At 33.5% G+C, this 24,084-nt stretch overlaps 2 protein-coding genes across 5 annotated transcripts in view; one reads left to right on the forward strand and one right to left on the reverse strand.

Annotated features, from left to right (window-relative positions):
• Positions 1-5,132, forward strand: part of Pka-C1 (Protein kinase, cAMP-dependent, catalytic subunit 1) — a 131,978-nt gene extending 126,846 nt beyond the window's left edge. For 3 of the 4 annotated variants that reach the window (XM_089233435.1, XM_089233436.1, XM_089233433.1), the window contains one exon: positions 2,845-3,537. In XM_089233435.1, coding sequence (XP_089089561.1) covers positions 2,845-2,970 — 126 coding nt within the window. In that variant the 3' untranslated portion in view covers positions 2,971-3,537. Of the gene's footprint in view, positions 1-2,844 lie in introns of all 4 variants that reach the window. The other variant, XM_089233434.1, reaches the window with a different exon arrangement.
• The window catches only part of LOC149085433 (trafficking protein particle complex subunit 13), a 103,097-nt gene that overhangs the window by 7,274 nt on the left and 71,739 nt on the right, over positions 1-24,084 (reverse strand). The gene's annotated exons all lie outside the window — the stretch shown is intronic.

A 24,084-nucleotide genomic window follows, 5' to 3' on the forward strand; every position in this document is an offset into this window, starting at 1 on the left:
TCTGTTTAGGGTTCATATATAAGAGAATAAAATGTCAGTTTTCTATAGCCTAATGGTAGAGTACTCACCAAGACTGGAAAAAAGAGTGGGTGTTTCAGTTTCCTGCGAAGGCATGTGAATTTCAAACTTCAGCTCCATCTCTGCTTGGTATCCAGTGGTTCATACTTTGCAGCGTATATAAGCTGATTTAAAAACACCTCAACAATAGTAATTTCACATTCACAGTTATTTTAAATTTGCGTGTATTAGGATAAATTGCTAATTTTCAGCAAATAAAAAAAATATTTTTCATATTAAACGAATAAAATACTGAACTAGAAGCATGACCTATCCCCCCCCCCCAATTGGTGGGGCTGACGGGATTTCAACCAGGAAATGCTGTCGCCTTTTTTTTTTTTTACCCTATCAATTCACACTATAGATGGGCCACCAAAAAACTTAGCCTAGAGCATGAGCCTGTACAGGCTCTTCGAACGAAAGGGGTGGTTGTATAGTGAACTTGCAAATTAACAAACATTGATGGATCATTCAAAAATTTGTGCTTTAGGTTTCCTGATTTAAGAGTTTCGTGTGTCGTATGCAAAGTAGTAGCTTTGATTCTAAACTTTTTCTGCGGTCATTTTCGAATTACAGATTGTATGCTTCTGCAGGTTATCTGCAAGAAATTATGGTTGATAAATTTATAATGCCTGCATGCTAATAAATTTCAAATATTCAGGGCTCCCACTCGTCCTACTTTTTGGTAAATTGTCCTACTTTTTTTTACCAAATCCTATCAATAAAATTTGTGTAATTGATTTTAATTCACTAGCTACCATTGATATATTGCCAGATATTACAAATGTTGTAGATTGCAATTAATGATTCTGCCAAAGCAGAAATGATATCATTTTTTAGGTTATTTGGAAGGGAAGGGATATGTGTGTGGATTATATTTGGTTTAATTATTTTTCATTTGCTTAGTTTGAGAACTCAATAAGTAGAACAGTCATTAAAAACTTCTATGAAAAGATGGAAAAAATAATTTTGCATTTACTACTTCATGGTCTTGGACAGTAACCAACATTCATCATTCAAAATTAGGGTGGACATTTTTTGTATAGGTGAAACAACAGTTTGCATTTCAAAGCAGTTGGATACATAGGCCTATTCTAGGTTTGTAGCATTTAATTGTCTTTGCATTCAGTGCTCAGCAAAAAGCTAGAAATGAAAGTTCTTCATTCATCAAAAAATTATATTGAACAGTAAAATATAAACAAATCCTTTTACCACCAAATAAGTCCAGTTCACCTTGACTTATTTGTATCAGACCTTGTAATTTACACATTTCGCACTGTGGTTTTGGAAGTTGTCTTGAAATACTTCTTAAAAAACATATATGTCTTCATAATTTGCTGTGTGCATTGTTGAAAAGAGTTCACAGACTGGACTGTGGAAGACTCCAAAAAGAATGCAATCAATGCTAAGACAGTTGAATGCTACAAACCTAGAATAGGCCTATGTATCCAACTGCTTTGAAATGCAAACTTTGGACTATACAAAGAAATGTGGATTCTAATTTTTAATGATGAATGTTACTGTCCAAGATCATGAAGTAGTAAATGTAAAATTTTTTCCATCTGGAATGTATTGAGAGACAGAAAATCATTTCTGTAACCAAGTCATTTCTGTCATTTTGATTTTAGCTCGAGTGAATCTTAGAGGATACTGAAATAGTGCTATGAAAAAAATTTAATTTTATAATTAAAAAAATTGTCAGAGGAATAAAAAACCCTCTTAACCGCAAAGGGTTAATTACAATAGTAGTTTAAAAATAAATTCATCATCATTAGTTATTATTAGAGCCCAGATTATATGCACTAAAAAAGTGGTAAAATGTGCTCTAAAATTATGCAAATATGCACTTAATAATGCAAAAATAAGCACTTAAAATACAAATAGTGCACTTAAAATTCCAAAATGTGCATTTAAAATGTCAATATGCATTAAACACCCCAGAATATGCACTAGAAATCTTGAAAAGTCAAATTCCAAAATATGTACAAAAAAATGAGAAAATATGCATTGAAATAAATCACCATGCAAAAAAAAAAGCAGATGTTTTTTAAAAGGTATCTTTTCTATTTATTAGTGCATATGTATTTTTCATTTGCAAAAAAAAATATCCCCTCATATATATATACAGCATATGCAAATAACTTCTACATATTTTTTATTCAGGCATTTTTTAATTTTCAGTTTGTTGTAGCTGCTCCATAATGAAAATACCAGTAACAAAATAATTTTGACACTATTTCTAAAAAAAATGTAACACTGACATATCTCTAGAAATAGCCTTACAATAAAACAGTTAATATTCGTAGAATACTTTATAAATATGTATTAATTCACTAAATTTCACCTGCGGGAAAAAAATCAATGTTATGAAAATATTATGAACAATATTTATTTGAAAAATTATAAAAAAAAATTGAGTGAGCTTAAATAAACCTTTAAAAATATGCACTTATACTGAAAATTCTTTGATTTTATACATTTATATGCATTAATGCTAAAAAAAACAAAATATGCAAATGTATATTCACATATACATTTGCATATAATCTGGGCTTTAGTTATTACTAGAGATGAGCTGGTTGTAATTCCGCCCCCTCCCATTTAGCATTTTTGTTGATCTTTATCCTTAACACTTAAAATAACTATACTGTATTTTGTAATGTTAAATAATAATGTTGTAATGTTAAATTTTGTTTTATAATGCTTAAAAAAAACATAAGTGATAAAATAATTTAAGATTGTTAACTTTTTCCTCATGGTGATTGATGTTTTATGTTTTATTTCAAGGTGGAAGCACCTTTTATACCGAAATGCAAAGGTCCTGGTGACACTAGTAATTTTGATGATTATGAAGAAGAGGCACTACGCATATCGTCCACAGAAAAATGTGCCAAGGAATTCGCTGACTTTTAGTATTGTGCTGTAGTTTTGCTGTTTCATTGAAATTGAACTTCTGCCCTATTTCAACAGGGCATACAATGTCAAAAAGGGCGTGTTCTCACTACAGGCAGTATTCAAGTGTTGTGGAAGTGTGTGTTTAGAATGCATACAAAGCATTGCAGCTAAATACTGAATGGTGGGTGCAGAAAATGTTGAGGTTAAATATTGTTTTCTTTTCTCACCTTTGCGATTACCTGTATACAGTTACTGTTACTAGTGATTTAATGATTCAGTAATTTTTTTTTAAATTATGTGTCTGTGCAGACTTCAAACTGAGTTTTAATTCATTTTTATTCTCGACTGTCAGTAATGATTCAAGAAAGCAGTTTTCTTTTTTTTTTTCCTTTAATTTTTCAAGAGAAACATTAGAGAGGATGACTATAGTGTGAACTACACAGCTTTTTGTATATAGTGTACAGCATAGTCATACCAGAGAAATTGTCAGCTATACCCTTATGCCCACATATGGAAAAAGCTGTATATTTCTATTGAAAGTTGCAGTATGTGCTGCATTACCTTTAATAAACTCTTTATTTTGTAGATTTAGCAATTTTCTGATGCTTGATTTCACACAGCAACATGAAACCAAGAACATATGTATACATACAGTTCTATACTTGAAATTGTTTTGCTTTATTTTTTATTGTTCTTGTTAAAGCACAAAATTTATGTATAAATTAATCATGATGAATAATATAAAACTTCTGTGTTGCCATGCCAACTAAACTACTAAACTAATTCCTTACATTGTTAGTCTTTCATCAAATCTTTGGCAAAACCGGTGCATTTTGACTGTGAAATAGGTCAGAATGATCAAAATTTGCATATAATTAATAGTCTGTTTGTAAGATTTATGGGTATAGTCATTTTATAGAAAAAAAATGAAAAATATCATTTAACTTACATTCAATAATCAGTTGGAACAGTGCACCAAAGTCACCATACACCTTGATAATTAATATGTGAATAGCTTATGACAAGTAATTTTTGTTGACTTCTTGCTAACTTTGGCTTTGCTGCCTGCCATAAATGTTTTCGATATGTTTAATGTTATATCCTCTTTGTATGCGTGACTCTGACTTCTTTTCAAATTACAGAGATCAAAATTGGTGTTGTCCATAATCTTAAATTGATTAATAAGTTATTTTAGTATAATACATTATTTTCAAATGTATTCAATGGGCAGATATTTAAATAATAGTCAAGGATTGCCAAATTTCTCAAGTAGCCATGAATCATCAGACATATTTTTAACTTCCCCAAACTCTCTGGAGTTCTTTTTTTAATTGCCTTTTAACTTCTAAATTCAGTTTAGATTTTGTGAATCGTGATATAAAAATTTTTCGTCTGTGTGCAATGAGTGGTCCAGTTAAGCTTACGCACATATCTGCTGTACAGATTTAACACTAAGTGTTGTGGTGTCTTTGCTTCTTGCCTGTCTATAAAATATATAAATACATTTTTTCCCATCAAAATCAAAACTATGAAGTATATTTTGAATTAAGGGATTCTCATAGCAGTAAACTTGTGACTCAACTTTTATTCTAGTTTAAAAATGGTGGATTCTTTATTGGTGAAATTACATTAATACATATTGCAGCACAGATTTCATTGGTATAGGTGAATTGTCATGTGAAACCATAGCTGTAAAGTTTTTTTTAATGATGTTTTAAACCTCAAGATCAGATTAGCTAAGTAGTCAATATCTTTATTTCTTGTGTCATTGCCAAAAGTAGTTTGGAGTTCATATATCCATTTTTTGCTGCCTTAATGGGGTGTGTGTGTGTATATGTGTATGTATTGACTATTTGGCTTTCCTTGTGGAACAACATGAATGAGGCAGTTTTTTTTTTCCTGGTGGCAGCTGTAAATTACAGTACAGTTTCTGGCCTAACTACTTTTATAATCTTGGAAACTCACGAAAATCAATGAAAAAAATGTGACCTGTCATGATCTGAGAAGGGTAAAGTGTGTTTCTGCATGTGCCTTTGACAAATAAAATTCAGCGTTCTGAATATTACTTGCCCTTTAGTAAAGTTAACATATTATCTCTTCACTGTCAGTATTTTTCTATTCAATAGCACATAAATTTTCTTGGTGCAAGAGGACATAATAAATTCTGTAGTATTAATATATATTTGTGGAGCTTTTTGATTTTAAAATCATTTACATCAACGAGTTCCTAGAAAAAAAATTATTCATCATTATATACCGTATATATGTTTTATCAAGCCTTATTCTCCTCATTCCCATTTACTGCAGTTACAAACAAGTAAATTTATAATTTATATTAAAGTGATTTTTTTTATACATTTGGTTTTTTCCTATTCTAAAGATCCCTTTCAGTTCAGCCATTGCATTGATATTGCATTGGTGCTTCTTCAAATTCAATAGAATGATGCAATCACTGTAATTAAAATCACTTGCAAATAAATTATTTACAATAAGCTCAATGTTTATGATAAAATTGGCAGTGCACATTACATATCAGCAAAAACTGAAAATTTGTGAAATAATAGTAACACACATTCAGTTATTTTCCTTTTTTTTTTATTTCCTCAGTTTATTTCCTTTTACATTTTAAAGACTATTAAAAGAAACGCTGCAGAAGCAACATGTTTCTTACAAACAATTTGCAAAATAAAAATAAATTATAGTTGTTAAAATGTTGAATGGTTGTTTCTTCATTACCAATCAGCTGTATCAATTTTTTTGTTAATTGATACTCTTTTAATTAATCTTAATTTGATAAAAATTAAAAATGATTTTTTTGTATATATTGATTAGCTGGTTTTGATATAAATGTACAACCATTTCATCCAATACCAAACTGAAAACAGCAAAAACATTCTCAAATTTTTTCATATTCTAGGAAGAGAGTGATTTATATTTATGCAGGGTGTCCCATAAATTTGTAAATACTTTAAAAATTGAAGAAATATTGGTATATTTTAATGCTGTTTGCTGATTTGTTGATAGAGGGCACTGTAAACCAGTTTGGCAGAGTGATTGGACTCGAACCTTTCTTCAATGTCTTCTGTGTCTGAAAGGTTCGTAAAGCTTCAGCTGGCAATTCGTGGCTGAAATAAAGCAACTTCACCAATTGTGCTTTATCCTCCAATATCAACATCACATTGAAATATTTATGTAAGCGCTAGTAACAGGAAAATTCAGAGAAATGAGCTTTTAATCGTACACCCTGCATTTTATAGGACTCTGATTGACATATTTTCACTGATTTCCTTTTAACAAAAATTTGAACTAAATTTTTTTTGTGCACCAGAAAAATTCTCTTTGTGAGAATAGCTTTTTTCCAAACCGCATTCAAATGTATCAATTCCTTCAATTTTTATGAATTTTCAAACCATTTAAAAATTTGTGGGACACCCTTGAAAAGTAAATATATATAAACAATTTTTAACAAAATACTTTATAGGGTGCAGCATTCAACATTGCTAATTTTGAGTTTACAACACTGCTTGTGTGGGTTATGGGAAGGTTCCTTGAAACCTTAGATTCTATGAGCAATGATTGTTGAGCAATTAACATTGATTGTTGCTGCAGTGCATATTTTGTGAGAAAAGTTTGTCCTAAGCAAGTACATCATATCAGTGCAACAATCAATTTGTTGTACAGTTAATGATTATCAGCAGCATAGGTTGCACCTTCAAAAAAACACGATCATATAAATTGTCTAGAAATTTACCATTGTATGAACAGAGGATGTATCTGTATCACATGCACAATGGTGTCTACCATCATGGGGAAAAGTCAGTGCCTTGAGAAAAATAATTTAGTGAGAAAAAGGTCATAAAAATAAAAAGGTCTCTTATTTCTTTACAATTAAATAATTTTAGCTCTTCCTATGTTTAATTTAACATTAAAATCGTGGCCCATTCAACAGTTGTCTATTTTTTCTTTACCTGGAATTGATGAATGAATTATCAGTTTGTCTATATTTCAGCAATTATCATGAGTAAGCAAAAAAACTATTTAGCTGGAAGAAAGAATAAATAAGAATGTCTGTCTTCACTTATGATATATATATTATTCTTTAACTATTGGCAATATTTTGTCTAAGGATTGCAAAACAGACTATGGACCGTTAAAGGTTCCCATAGGGACAGTCTACTGATTTTTTTTTTTTTTTTTTGAGAGGAAAGTTTTATTTTTGTTGTTTCTTCAGGTGCTGGCCCTCCCCAATTTATAAAACCAGTGTTTTTGTTTTTATTAACGTGTTGCTGGAAAGAGTGTAGTCAAACTCTGTGAAGGGTCTTACCTAAGTGTTTACCTAATTTTTAAAATTATTATTTTCATGAAATGCTAGATATACATGATTGCACAGCAAGGGATGTAAAACAGGTGCCAAAAGTTTGAGAACCACTACATTAGACCTTAGTGCAGCAGAGACTTTTCTTTATAGGGGATACCTGAAAGCACACAAGTTTTTACTCACTTTTTTTGATATTAACAGTCTTAAAAATTAAATTTGTTTGAAGGTAATGAATGTTACGCAGAATACTATATTGTGCCATGGCAAATTACTTAGGAAATTGCAACAATGCCTTAATTGTCGTGGAGGTTGTATTGAAGAGAAGATCTGTTTTGTGAATTAAAGATGCTGACTTATTTGCCATGTGTTCAGTTATATTTACTCTGTTTCAAAAATTAGTAATCTTGAGTGCTGCACCCTCTATAATGTGTCAGTCAGGTAGTCTTTTAAAACAACTATTCACATTTATTTTGAACTCTAATACTATGCAACAATATTTTGTAGTTGCATTGGATGTGTATTATTTATTTTAAATATTCTATTTCAATTTTGTCATGAAAAGGTTAAATTGCATGAAATGATTCATTCCATATTTAAATCAGTGGATAGTTTCATGCTTACACTCTATTTTAGATCACTAGGATAAATCAGCAGTCTCTCTTAAATAGTATTAAAAAAATTGAAAGAAGGAACTTATGTTGAGTCTTAATTAAACAGAGAATTGGCATTAAAACCTAACTTTCTTATAACTTCTAGCTTGCATAAAATAAAAATAGGTCAGTGAAAGAAATGAAACCTATGAGAAAATCAAGAACTAAGAATTTAACCCTCTCATATGCACACAGGCCTCATATAATATATATATATATAGAATTCAGTCATTACTTATCGTGTGAAGAAACAAAGTGAAAATCTGATGTTTTTTTGTTGATTGTACGAGTCTTCTAGAAAGATTTGTATGGTTATGTACATCATATCCTATAAATGAAATGTGGGTACTTAACTCTCTTACATACTTATATTTTTGAAAAGGTTTTTCAAAACAATCTGTCCTCATACATTGTTCATGAAAAGTAAATGTATGTGGGTCTACAATATGTGGCAAGTATTTCAGGAAATTTTTGTACAAGGTTTTTGGAATTTCATTTTGCAAACCTAAATTAACAGGAAAAATGTCAATTGCCATAATCATATTGTTTAAATGAATACAGTGATTATCAGTGTCTTTTCTTTGTTGGCCAGACACAATTTTCAAAACTAAGCTATTGTACAAAGTACAGTTCTTGATCATTTATCAGACAACCAGAGGAATTTCGATGGAAAAATAAATGTTTTGCTAGTACTGAACAATCTTTTTGTTGGCAGGAAAGAATGGGGGGGAAAAAATAAAATTAAGTCAATATTCATGAAGATAGATGGACCCTGTAGATTATTTTTCATAGCTATCTATGGTATATAAATTCATTGATAAAATTGCAAAACAGATTAATCCATACACGTGTTACAAAAAATAATTTGTCACTTCCTGTGAATGAACAAGTTATTTTCATTGTAGTTTAAATCAAGAGGAGTGTTTTGATGTATCAAGGTTCGGCTTAACAGGGTTAAAAGAACTAGGGTGCCTACCAGTTTACTTTTCTAATACTAAAAAACCAGAAAAAATTGCCATACGAGGAACATTAGAAGGATGGTGATAGATGTTTTCCAAAAAAAAAAAAAAATACAGCAGTTCCTAATCATCAAATAATAGTGCTAGATGTGAAGTTTCAATCTGTCTAGAATATTTTCAGTCTTTTCATGTAAAGTGAGACAAAGAGGAAATAGGCAACTTTGATTGTATGCAATTAGTAATTGCTCTTTGCTTTGTATAAACTGAACAATTCAAATTTTGGCCATTTAAAACATTATTGTTTCAGCAAGAAGTAATTTGCTCACATTATCTATTTTGTCATACTTGGGATATTTTCATTAAAAACTAGCTTACTCGTCGTGTGTTGCTGCGATCTCAGAAGAAAGGAAATGAAGGAAAGGGAAAAAAAAAAAATTTTTTTTAAAAACACTATGCCAGAAACCTTTGCGGGTGTATACTCAACAAAGTTTCATGGCGATCGGATGAATGGTGTAGTAATTCATAAAGGACAAACTGACATACATTTGTTTTTATATATATAGATGAAAGACTGAAATTTCTTAATGAAAGTAGAGCACATGTGGTTTAAATCATTTTCATATAAATATGCCTGCAATTTATTGCATTGGTGCACATTGTCTTCCGGACAAAAATTTTATAAAATTTATTATTCTAAGGCTGGCATTACACTGTAAAATTTTGATAAAAGTTCTTTTATTAAACTCAAAAAATGCAACTAATAAGCGCATCGGTTACATTCGAGTAAATGCAACCAGTGATCTTATTTGTGGAATTTTTCAAATTTTATAAAATATATTTTATCAAACGTTTATAGTGTAATCCCGGCCTTAGTAAAACTGAAATATCAAATACCATTCATTGAAAAGAAAAAATAGTTTTTCATAAATAGAAATATAAATTAGAATGCATGAGAGGATTAAACTTTTCTAATCCAATTTTTCTGCCACCCATATATTCCCCAGCACTCGTATTTTGTGAGAAGATAACTGCGTGTGATGAACCAAATGTTTTGAAGAGAAATACATAAATATAATTGCATACACTATATAGCCAAAAGTCTGTGTCCACTTTGACTATTAGACATTTCCTGAAATTTCTAGGAAAAATACTAAATGAATCGTTCTGAAATTTTGGTCATTTGAACCCTATGTTTGTATGAAAGCCAGGATTTTGCCCTATGCTTGTACTCTATTTCCAGTGAAAATCTAGTCAATCGTGTTTTCAGGGGGCTGACAAAAACTTGTAAAATAAAAAGTTTTTTATCAATCCTGTTATCAGAAAAAGAAAAAGCTGCAAAATAATTTGTAATTTTCACAAAATATTTACAATTTTTAAATCCATTTTCGTGAATATATGAAATGTTAGTTTTAAAAATTTTAATTTTCATCATATGTTTTTTGCTTAAGCTGGTATTACACTATAAAAGTTTTGTAAAAGTTGATTTATAGAACTTTGAAATGCAACCAATTAGCTTATTGGTTACATTCAAACAAATGTAACACATAAGCTTAATGGTTGCATTTGTCAAGTTTTAGAAAACTTTTATAATGTAATAATGACCTTAAACCAGAGAGTTTTCAACCAGATTGTACAAAACTTACAGAAAGTTTGATAACATAAAACTTATACATAATACAGAAATTTGAAGTGAAACAATCAGATATTTCATGAGATATGAGCAGTTGAAAGAAATTCTCAAGTATGCATGTGCAAAAGATACCAATTTTATTTTTCATAATTTGGTTGCTAACTATATAGATAGAGCAACTTTTGTGAAAATTACAGTTGAATATCATGAGAATTTAGAAAGATATTGTTGATATTGTGAGTAGTAATTCAAGTTATTAGCTGAAAGTAACTTGATAAAAAAGGATTTTCCACAAATTCATATTTAGATTGATTTCTGTCATTTGATTATTTCCTTCAGTTTTTTTCATTTGGACATCATACACATGCATTATGCTTAAGCATTTCTCTTATATAGCATCAGACATGTGTCTCTGTTCCCCCATAATGCTGGCAGTTTATTCTCAACATAATCAAATGATAGAAAATAAAATTGAAATATCAATTTGTGGAAAATCCCTTATCATCCAGCTACTTTAACATGTAACTTGAATTACAGCTCACAATATCGGCAATATCTCTCTGAACTTTCATGATATTCAACTGTAATCTTCACAAAAGTTGCTTTCTATATGAAGTTGGCAACCAACTTGTGAAAAATAAAATCGATATTTTCCATGCGTGTATGCATACTTAAAAATTAAAATTTAAATGCTCATATGTCATGAAATATTTGATGGCTTCTTAGTAAATTTTGATATAATGTATAATTTTTACATTGTGAAATTTTCTGCAAGTTTCATAGAATTTGGTTAAAAAACTCCACTTGTTATAAGTACACAATGAAAATTGGGAATTTTTAGAAGAAGCATTCATATTTTCCTGAAAGTGTGTAATTTTAACAAAAATGCATACAGACATATTGCAAATAGCAGTTAAAATATTTTGTGAAAATTACAAATTCTTTACAGCTTTTTCTTATACAAGGTTGATTAAAAAAAAAAAAATTCTTATTAAATTTTCACTGGAAATTGTGAGTACAAGCATGAGGTTTACATGACTGATATTTCAGAATGATTTACCCAGTATTTTTCTGCAAATTCGAGAAAATACAAATACAACGCCACAACAGACAAAATGCCCAACGAGGTGGCTAATAAAAAGATGCCCATAAAAATATGGTTGTCATATATTTCAAAAATACAGCAACCCAATTAAAAATGCAATTAACACAAATTATAAACAATATATACACGATAAAATATTATACAATGCCCATAAAGAATACTTATGGTTGTCTTATTCTAAGAATGGATAGCTTCTCGATTTACCCCAACATGTTTATCGTACTTCTTTTTAAGCGTGTCAATTGTGTTACAATTTACTACCTCCGGGGGTAAGCTATTCCATTCATTAACAACCCTATTAGAGAAAAATTCCCTGCGACACCATAGCCTTGCATTGTCCCTCACCAATTGATACTGGTGTCCCCTTGTAAAAGCAGTCGATTGGCGGTGTACTTAAAGTTCATGATCCATCCTATCCATCCCATTGAAAATTTTAAACACTTCGATCATATCTCCTCGACACATAATGTCCAAACTCCAAAGTGATCACAGACTTATGGATCTTATAGTGAAAAATAACTAGTGCTTAACAAGACTATAGAGCAGAGTGAACAAACAAAAAAGTTTCAGACGTCTTCTTACCATTGGAGCAGAACAGAGATTGTGTGATATCTGAAGAAATCTGGCATAAGAATTTTCCAAAACCAAAAATTTCACTGTTTTAGTAGTGAATGTTTCATAATTAAAAGCCAAGTTTCAGGAAGGGATTAAATTCAAAAACCTTTTCTACATCTTTTATAGTTTATTAATTTCTTATGAGATACGATCAATGTTAAGCATGATTTGTTATCAGTAGAAAAAATTGTTTTTTGTTTGCGTGACGTCATGCAGGGTATTAATACAGGGTTCGTATGGTCCTTAAAAAGTCCTATCTTTTTATTTCTCCTCCAAAGGGGCCACTATAACTCCTTACTTCCACTCCTGAAAGTCTTTATTTTTTCTCTGAAAGAATGGTCCTTCTTTGCAGAATCTTAATTTTTAGATCCTCAACGCCCAACAAATGCATAGACAGAACGACAGAGCCAAGCTGCCTTTCTGGTTGGTCGAAGTGCCAAAGGTCTCAGATTCTAGCAGGATCATGGAGTTGAATGAACTCAACCACCACTCGACGGTCAAGGTGGAAAAATACAGTAATAATCAGCAGAGATGCTTCCGATGTATGGTGTGGGGCCATCACAGTGCAAGTTGCAGGGAGCCTGAGTGCTGTGTAAAGTGCATCAAGGATCATGAAAGTTGAGACTGTCCATACATGCGGGGAAAGGATCCCCCTCGACGTGTGAACTGTATAAAGTTTCACACTCCTAATTACTGGAACTGCTGCCCCTCTCCCTACTGTAGATCCAAGCATAAGGCGGAAAAAGAGATTTAAGTCCGTACTGGGACAATCAAAAGAGAACATGGTATTGGCCATGAAAAACTACTGGTCACTCCTAGGGTTAGTGAGTGAGTCTGGATGCACACACCTTGAGTTACATTGGTGGTTGAAACTACTCCGGGAGAAAAGATGGAAGCCAGCTTGTCGTGACCATCAAGAAAACTCTTAAAAAAATCTTGATACATCATCTCCAAGATCCAAAAGAGGTTACAAAGAGAAAGAGACTGGCAGAAATAATCAGTGGGCACATTATAACTACATTTACACGCTCCAGCGAGCTGTGTCATTGATTATGATTAAGTGAATGTTACCGTCAAGGGGTCTTTTTTCCCCTTTTGTTCTCTGTAGGCAGTGGCTAGGAAATCCTGATCAACATCTTCAATCATCAAATATTTGATAAAGACTCTCTTGATCAATAGGTGAGAAGCTCCGATTCCAGCCAATGGAGCTTCTCTTGTTGTGACGTCATTGTGCAGTTTAGGTGGTGAAAGCAAATATCAACAGGAAAATCTTTTTGAGTGACATTAGCCCAGCTTAGACTTCGAAAATTCTTTAAATTCAGAGGCATTTTTGCTGCAAAGTTTCCTACTAGAGCCCTTTCTCCTGATTGGACAAATTCCCTAACTTTTCTAACACAAACATTCATTACATTACTGACATACAAGCACAACCTCGTCTTTTCCTTCACACAGCCTTTACGGCAGTGTGTAAGTCGTCCTATAGCCCCTGAGGGCTAGACAACAACGTAAAATAGGTAGATAGGTATCAAAAATCTGTGTATTGGCTCCCTGCTCCTTGGTTGGGGCCTTCGGATTTTATTCGTTGGTAAAATTAATATGAATTGAAATTTGTTGTGGTCCTGATGGGCGGGTGCAACCACACGGGCCGCTAAATTTAACATTAACAAAGCAAATAGCTAAAAATTCCGCCCAACACCTCTAAAATCTGGACATCAATCCCTCTGGGTTTTTCTTCAGGTTTTCACAGAAGGCCCCCACCCAAGCCAAGAGAAGGATGCAGGTAGATCTGGTGTCTGGTTGGACCAGTGGGGGCACTGAATTCTTTTAAAATTGTTGAAAATTACACGAGGCACGCTTGCCCGGCTGAAAGAATATCTAGTTGCGACCACAGGTAGATAATCGGCCCTGACAGCCCTTCCTTCAACCTTGAGGTGTCTAGGAACACTATTGTCCAAATTTATTGTTGAATGTTCTTTTTTTCCCATACTACGAAATAGTAAATAGTAGTTTGATATTAATTCTTGGGTGCCAATGTAAACCCTGAGTGCATCAAATTTAAGGTGCAATGTAAACCCTGCGGGTGTTATTCATTCGCACTGAGGGATCGGGAATCCCCGTTTTAGAGGGCAAAGGGGGAGAAGTTCAACAGGGCTCCAGGGTGGGGACCCCCATGGGGAAGTTGACTCATTTCAGGGAGGAGGGGTCCTTGATGAATCTCATTGGTTTTTTTGTTGCTTTAATATTGTAAAATTCATCAGTGAGCTGGTGCTTTCACTTTTCATAGCACTTTGGTGAAGTGGGACGAAATAAACAAGATATGAAGAGGAACAGGGGGTGGCTGCCGAAGGCAGTTGGGGGGTTTAAGCCCTCTTAGCACAACTTATATTCATAAAAACTTTACCCTGATAATTTCATTTTTGATAGAAAATGTATGACTCTCATTTACAGATATAGATCATGTGAAGCTGTCATGACTTGTAGAACAAAAAACAATTTTTCTTAAAAATACATTTTGTGGCTACGTAAAAAAAAAACAAAACAATGTATATAAAAGAATTTGAGAGAAAAATGAAGTTGTGTTATATACAACCTCTGACAATAAAGTTCGGTGAATGAAGTCAGAACGGCCGATCTGGCAACACTGGCGAAGAAAAACGCTGCACATGCGTAGCGGCAGGTGTTGACCATCTGCCGCCACCGTTGTTCAGTTGAGCATCATTTTTATTCCGTAAAAGACTTGTTTTACAAAGTGCTTGTTTAGTGTGTTGGTTCTTAACTGAGAACAGGAAAATGAACGAACAAAAGATCAATTTGAAGTTTTGTTTTAAGCTTGGCAAGACACCGAAAGAAACTCACGCTATGCTGGTACGTGTTTATGAAGATCAAGCACTGTCCATGAAGTGTGTGTACGAGTGGTTCGCCCGTTTTAGAGAAGGCCGGGAAAGTGTTTCTGACAACCCCCGTAGCAGAAGACCGGCGCCTCCGTCACTGATGAAAACATTGAGAAAGTGATGAAAATGATCACGAAAGATCCTCGCTTAACTGTGTGCATGATAGCTGATGAACTGCAGATTAACCGTGAATCCATGTGACAAATTGTTACTCAGAATTTAGGGATGCGAAAGGCGTGTTGTCGTCTTGTGCCACATCACTTGACTGACGATCAGAAGCAGGCACGTTTACAGGCTTGTCACAGGATTTTGTCAAAACGGCGGATGCAACACCAAATTTCTTGAACTGCATTGTCATTGAGGATGAGTCCTGGTGTCTCAGGTACGACTCTGAAATGAAACGGCAAAGCATGGAATGACGTTCTCCTGCATCACCTCGTCAGAAAAAGGTCAGAGCATCAAAACGATGCTAATCACCTTTTTTGATAGTCAAAGCATTATCCACAAGGAATTTCTACCTGAGGGAACGACGATGAATGCTGCAAGGTACATTGAAATTTTGACCCGTTTCATGAAACGTCTACACAGGGTACGACCTCAGTACGCACAACAAGTTTCATGGTTTCTTGTTCACGACAATGCTCGCCCTCACACAGCCAATATCGTCAAACAGTTCCTGGCAAAAAAAGGGGTGGTGCAAATTGAACATCCACCATACTCGCCAGATCTCAATTTTCCAGACTTCTTTCTATTCCCACGACTCAAACTCGCTTTGAAAGGAAAGAGATTTGACGATATTCCTGACATCCAACGAAATGTGACTAGGCTTTTGAACTCCATCCCAAAAGAAGACTTCTTGCAAAGTTTCCAGGACATGTATAGGAGATCTCAACGGTGCATAGTAATTGGAGGTGACTATTTCGAAGGACAGTAAGGTAACTTTCGTTAACATTTCATCTACGTTAATGTTAGAGAACTATTCATCAAACTTTATTGTCAGAGGTTGTATTTTGCCAAATTCTATGGCAAAATTCTGAGAATTCAAAATTCGAAGTTTTGCTTTTACTTTCACAAATGCAGTTGTAGAAACAACTTCTGTGAGAATCTTAATTTACAAAGATGAAACATTTAAAAATAGTTTTTTTTTACCTCTGGAATCAGCTTTTTTCATTTCAATTAGACAAAGGGTTTGAGATGAATATTAACCATTTCTGTCAAGCAAGTTGCCTGTAAACAAGTTCTTAATAAAACCATGTCTTTTCTTTATGAAACCCAACAACATAATTGATAACACAGGAGCACAATGAATATAGAGCAGTGTTTTCTATCACATTTTCCCAAGTACCCCTTTGGTCAAACACAGAAGGAACCAAAAACCCAGACTTTTTAGGGGTCAGGTAGGGTAAATATGTTACACTCAAAATGGAGGGCAGTTATGATACACCTTAAAAAAAAGAAACACTTTATTGTTGACTAAACAAAACCTAAAAAATATATTGGAATTGCTCATTTCTTACTCTTTTCATGTCCTATTATCTACATTAACGACTTTTACTGTAACTTGCTGCAGAATGAAGATATTTATTATTAATGTATATAAAATTATGTTGGGGAAGAAATTTCCTTTCAGGTTATGTCTAAGTTTATATTAATATCATACTCTTTCTGGTGTTTATTTAGCTGCAAAGTAGAAGAGAATATGATACACTTTTAACAATTGTTTATATTATTGGTTAGTTTGTTGATCAGCTGATTCTATATACACTGTTTTCATATAAGCAAAAATTTGCTTATGTGGTTGCACCACTTCTGCAATTCTAAATGCTAATTATAACCAGATTTAATTAAGGCTTTTGTCAAATCAGTTAAAAATATATCTAAATAAATTTTCCAAGACATGTATATATAATCACTTAATTTGTGTAAAATAAATGCAATTTTTTTACCATATAAAAATTTGGTAATTTGACAGTGCTTTACATTTTATGCTGTAATTCGGACATTTAATGTCTGATTTGCATGATTTTTGGGCACGATACATTACAATTTCGGTGTGTTGAAATGCCTTCTCGGTTTCCCTATACAATATGAGGGTTAAATGACAGAGGTGTATCACAATTGCCCTTTTGGGCGAATATGATACACAAGTTTTTTGAGGAGAAACATGCAAAAGTTTGGTTTTTTACATCATATTTGCCCTACCATTTATAGAATTTTTAATCTGCCAAGTTTCAGTTTATTCTAAAACACATCCTGTGGACAACCTTTAAAAAACCAACAATATAAGAGATTTTGGAAGGACTAGTTTTTTGAGTTGTATCACAGGAGGCAGAGTGTAGAAAATTTCTGCTCATTTCATTAGTTTTGATAAAGTTCAGTGAAGTTAGTGCTTGTTGTATTCTATAAAGTAATGATTACTATCATTGACTAAGCTTGCAGTGTTTTAATTTTCATCTTTTTACAACTTTTTTTCAAAATCTTGGTTGCTGAGGGATCTTGTCAATTAAAAGTGTTAAAGAGATGGCAAAATGTGGGAAAATTGGCCATATGCAAGGTAACAAAGCTACCACAGTCAGGATGAAAGTGTATAATAGGGAAATACAGTGAAACTCCTCTAAGACGCCCACTCGGCATTCCGCAAAAAAGTGGCCATCTGCGGTGGTGACTGCCAGAAAGGGGTTGTATGACAGGGAAAGCAAATTTCAGGGGGGGGGGGCTGTCAAAATAACGGTTTTCAATGTAAAAAAAAAAAAAAATTGTATGCTCAATTTACTTAAAATGCCCACAAAACAGATGCATATACAGTGAAACCTCACTACAACGATACTCGATATAACGATAAATCCCCTCTACAATGGTATTTTTTCAAGTATGGTTTGGAACAGCCTATAGTCTAATGTTAAACTTATCTCAATACGACATCCTTTACTATGATAAACCGCTCTATAACAATATTTTTTAGGAGGATTTTGAGAAACTGCTACAACTTTTATTATTTTTATTTATTTTCCACTCGAAATATCATTCAGTATATTTTTTTAATTCATGTCGCATGTTTCAGTTATTCTGAGGATGTCTAATAATATCGTGTTGAGCATCACCTAATCACTGAAAGTATACTTACTTTTTTGTTACTTTTTTGTGCGATACACCAAAGTATATTGCGATAAACCCCTTTACAGGAGCAATACACCATTTAACTGAATTTCTTTTATCAGCTAATCAATTAAAAAATATTTTGCAGCGAATAAATACTCAAAAGGGGCCGTTCAAGTATTACGTAAGCAAATTTTTAGCCATTTTTGACCTCATTCCCCCCCTCTTGTCAGCAAAATTTCGTCATCAGCTCTGCCCCTCTGAATCCTAACTCATATTTTCATCAAGGGTGGTCGATGACGTAAGCATTATCCAAACCCCCCCCCCCTTGTCATCAAAAGTCAGCAAATCTGAAACCCCCCATCGATGATGACGTAATACTTGAATGACCCCAAAGCACATTTTTGGTGGTGCTAACAATAATGATTTAGAAAAGTTGCCAACAGCGGCATAAATTTGATGACACATGATAATTTTGACTGGTGATTTAAAGATAATTCCTCCACAAAGATATTTTTTTGTTGCTTGATTCGGTATCGTTATGTATATCGAGGTTTCACTGTATCTTATGCAGAACTTGATTTACCGGACCATCCAATCAATTCCTTAATCTGTATTATCTGGGATCTGTTCTTTCTTTATAGCAAGTACTGTACATGTTCTTTCACTCCCCTCACTGTTGTTCTACTGAATCTCTCACAAAAGTATCCTCAAAGCCAAAACTTCCACATCCTTTACCTATTCATTCAGTAAAGATCATAGACTATATTTGTCTGGTTTACTCTGTCACTCCAGGAGCAAATTCTTAAACTGCCTCACCAGCTAGCAACCATAGCCCACTAAACAATTAATGAATATCTAGTCGGCCGTGCTAGCGACAACCGTATGCCATTAGCCTTTGTCATCCTACTTACAAATGTTTCCAACCTGATAGTGTCACACAAACAGAAAATCTGATTGATCCAAAAAGGTATTTATGCTAATGTATAAAAGATTATACAAAAAGAATTACCAGCTGTGAATGCACTAGGAAAAAAAAAAAACACAAAAACTTATTTTTTTAAACTCTTATCTACAAGGAAGTATGCATGGACAGGTTGGCCATTGACCGCATACAGAAGTGGCCGCGGAATGGGGGTGATTTTTGTGTTATGTCTATGGGAGCCTATTGTCTGTTCCGAGGAAACCGTGAAGAGAGGTAGCCGCTTAAGTGAGTTTCACTGTAATTATAAACCTTGTATTCTCTTTTTTTAAAATAAAATCAAAATTTCAGCAGCTAGGATTATCCAGGAAATCAAACGTTTGACTTTAATTATTGAGATTCTATTGTATCACTTCCCTTTTTTTAAAAAATGTTGAACCCCTACGTCTGAACTTATTCGCACTCCACCCGAAGGTAGGTGTTCTCAAAGCTCGTACAGGAAGGCAGGGTCACCAATCCTACCCTTTGCTGCTACATTTGCCAGGCATAGCGCGCAAGCCATGCCGTCACTCTTTACCACCATGAGAATTCCGGGGTTCGCTACTCCCCATCCCAACTCACGGGTATTTTGATACCCAATAACAGCCACTCCTTGTCAGCAGACAAAGTTTTGAATCTTGAGGGAGTTCATTATCAAGAGGTTGTACTGAATAATCTTTTCCACACTGCTGAAATTGATAATCGCAACAATCAAAAATTAAATTCACCCTCATATAAAAATGTTATCAAGGAACTTTTTGAATATGTTACGCACAAAAAGACAATTATGAATGAAAAGCAAAGTTCTTTTTTTTTTACTTGTATTTTTTTTTTTTAAGGAAAATGAACTTGTTAAAAATATGTTTAAACAGTTTTGCTTGAGATACAGGCCACTACATGAAAACCTCCCGCAAGTGACTCTTCTAGAAATATGAAAAAATTAATAGTTGAAACTATGTTAATCAAAAAATGTAGTTCTAACAATTGATAATATAAAATCCATAATGTAATATGTATTTCTCATTTTTGCCATTTTTTTCCCACTTTTTGTCACTGTCTCGGCAAAAATCCAACCCTGGTTTCAGAAATTTAATCTTATTTGGTTAACATATGTTATCTCTCTCGCAGGAGTGGCCGCAGCTGAAGCAATAAACAAAGGATCTTTTACAATAAAAACAAACTTTATTGCAAACTCACAGTACATATAAAACTACACTTCTCTCAGACTACTTTAAATCAATTCAATACCACTACCGCAACTCACTCTCTCTTCTTTTTTTACTCAACTTCTCAATACTTAATCCAGATCATATTGCTCTTTTCATGTTTGAATTTGTGTTCTCAAACAGTTGCTCTATACTCGTACGTACAGTCACGGTATACGTCTTCCTTTTCAGCAGCTGTTTAACAAATTCCTATACACATCATACTTTTAATTCTGAAAATTGAAATTTCGGAACCATTGAACTAGAAATTAAAAAAAAAATCAATGCGCATGAAGGCAATTCTTTTGTTTTTAGTTCAGTGATGCAATTTTTTTTATGGGGAAGGGGTTGGCCTATGGCTTCTTAACCCATTAACTGCCAAATTTTTTTTTTGAAATTTTTTGGCCGGATAAGTTGTAAACGTAAAGCACATAAAATTACAAAATCCCCAAATGGGGATTGTGGCAGCTAATGGGTTAAAAACTCCTCACTTTTGTTTTGGAAATTTCGTATGAACCCTGTAGTAATAACTAATCAGGTTGGATTCATTTAGTGCAGTAGTTTCAAAAGTTTGAGGTTCCGTATAATACGAGCTGCTGAAATTCCTTGAAACCTCTCCCTTTGTTTTTTTTATCAAGAACCAGACCTGCCAACTACTACGGATTATCAATAGCTTCCATGGATGCCTGCACTGAACTACCACAATTGATGGGATATACTCTTAATACTACAGTAAACATATTTTCTTCAGATGTTCTTTTTATTCCAAAAAAAAAAAACATACATACTTACATTTTTTTTCTCTTTAAAAAAAAAAAATCTTATCAATATTTGACAGCTACCTATGGCGTAATGACAAAAACATGAGACAGACCCACTTACTGTTTGTCTTTAAGAGTATTGTGATCAAAGGGGTCATTCAAGTATTACGTCAGCATCAATGGGAGAGAAGGGATTTTGGGTTTGCTGACTTTTGATTGCAAGGGGAGAGAGGGGGTTTGAATAATGCTCATGTCATCAACCACCCTTTAGAAAAATCAGAGATTCTTAATGGCATCTTACTGGATGCATCAAAAACAATAAGAACCTTTTGCTAGTTCGTGGGCACCTGAACTAGCATTCTTCCTATTGATAAGTCCTCTATAGAACCACTTTAATGATCTCTAAATGTCCCGCTGATCCTTCAAGTGATCTGTAAATGTGTCCGGGCTACTTAACTGTTCTAGAACTGTGTAGCTGGCTACCTAAAGTGCTCTGGAACTGTCACATGTCACTCAAATCATCTGTAACTAAGACGTTGATCACTTAAATTATCTGGGAATGTCCCATGGGTAACTTGAGTGATGTAGAACTGTACTGCGGGTCACTTAAGTGCTCCAAAACTGCCACATTCCACATAAGGGATCTCTAAATAAGCCACAGGCCACTTAAGTGTTCTGGAACTGTGCCACTTAGTTCATTTTTACAAAATTAGGTTTTAGGTGACAGCCACATTCGGCCTGTGGACCAAATGAGTTTAGCATGTGTCGCTTAGAGGATGGGTCGCAATGAACTTTTCCAACAGAAATTTTGATTATTAGCCTTCAAATTAACAGAAATTGATTATAATAATGTGTAGAAAGATATTTTCTTCTGAAATTTTAATTTGTTCTTATATATTTTTTGCATCATCGGGGGGAGGTATAGTGGGGCTCACCCCCCCCCCCCCCATGTACATATCTGATCCCAATATGCGTTAGGAGGTAGGGGAGAAGTGCTGACGAAAATTTGCTGGGAAGGGGGTCAAAAATGGCTAAAAATCTACTGACGTAATACTTGAACAGCCCCAAAGCTATAGTTGATGTTCCGACACAGAAATTAGACAGCATTAACCCTTTAAGCGGTTTTTTAAATTTTTCTGATCTGCATTATAATTACACATAAGAAATAAAAGCTACTCAGCTCTTTTGTTTGTTAAGAACCAGTGTTATTTCGCAGTGACCGAAATAAAGCAGATCAAGTTTGATGAGATATCTTGGAATTGCTGCTGTAAGGGTTAATACTGTGACAAGCTGGCTACCCAGGCTGACAACAAAATGTGACTATAAAGCATATAACAAGCATCTAGATAGGAAATATTTAAGGAAATTTTTTTGTGAAACTTGTCTTGCAAAAGCCCATGATTATTTTACACTGGTCCTGCATCTGGTGAAGAGGTTCTGGATCCATGATTTCAAACAACTGGTTTCAGAAATGATCTGTAGAGAATTCAGATGAGTAAAGGCAAGTTTTGTTAGGTAATGAGTTTCGTGTTTTTACCATCTTCAGTCACCTTATGAATGGAAAGCTATAACTTCCCGTAAAAAAATGCAGAATAGCAAACACTAGATTTTGAATAATCATTTTGGCACTCGTAATCAACGTTCCCTCAATTTTTTTTTTTACACTTGCAGACCTCATTTTGTGTGTCTGGTAAGGTATATTGTCAACGCATCAAGTATATTTAGTGGGTGGTTTTGCAAGAGCTCTGATATGGAAAAAAAACATTAAGGATGGGTCGTCCAATATCCCATGTATACAAACTGTGAAGGGAGTAATGTAGTATATATTCATGAATTATTGGAGATATACAGGAAGAGTTTCTTGGGGAAGGAGGTTCAAGTGGCCCAAACCCTTGGGTTCCATGGGATATTGTATTTAAAGGAAATAGCAATTGAAAAAAAACCTAAAATTTCTAAATATGTTCTCAGCAGGCTGTAGGCAATGCTGTCTTTGAGGAAGGTCAACATTTATCACTACTTTTTGCTAATGTTGGTATGTCAGCTGAGAAACAAATTTTGTTCAATTTTTTTAATGCAAGTTATTTCAGTTTCCGGAGAGGCTGAACTGAAACTGACGAGGTCTTGATCCCTAAGTTGGGGTTTTCGGTAGCGCTCCTGTCTGCCTCCTTTTTTATAAGTCCTGGTAGCTCTAATCTGTAATGAATTAAGCTGGAACATTAAGAGCAGAATATGTAGGTCCAAAGAGAATTCATCAAAACAAAATAGGTGCTAATTTCAGTGTCAACTTCAAATAGAATGTCCTTATCTCCACTTGAGTATTCAAATAGGAGACTGATGGTGCACCAGCCTAGTTACTGCGAGAATAGACCTAGTACAGTGATACCTTGGCGAACAAATGGCTATAAATTTTTGGGCTCACAAAGACTTTTTCTGCTTTGGCTAATAAACATTTTAGTTTATATGGATGCATGCGCTAGAATAAAATAACATCATGAGCTGAATTTTAGCTTCAATCATCAGAATCACTGTCACTTGAGCCCGATTAACTCATGGGTCATTCCATGTCAAATCACCCAGCCATGACACCCATATTCACAGATTTTAATAATTTTTTTTTATTTGTTGCTTTCACCATCCTTACTAACCATGTGAAATACTATTTGCATATGTCTAAAACTTTTTGAGAAAAAAATGTTGACAAAGATAACTTTTCTGAGGCTCGATTTTTAAGAGGCATTGTTTGTGAGAAAATCATAACTTTTTCAATATATTCAAGTGAAATTTTCGCTAAAATGTTCACAAAAACGTACAAAATAGGAATAAAAATAATTTATATATTACAGTATTCGCTAAGTAAAGTTTCATGAGTTGATGCAATAATTCCAAAATATTTAATAAATTTTAAAATTCAATGATTAAATAAATTCATGAAATAGAAATG

The sequence above is a fragment of the Pholcus phalangioides genome, unplaced genomic scaffold, assembly GCF_987345545.1.
Source record: "Pholcus phalangioides strain wild (caught in Gottingen) unplaced genomic scaffold, Ppha-v1.0 ptg000007l_1, whole genome shotgun sequence".
NCBI classification, from domain to species: domain Eukaryota; kingdom Metazoa; phylum Arthropoda; class Arachnida; order Araneae; family Pholcidae; genus Pholcus; species Pholcus phalangioides.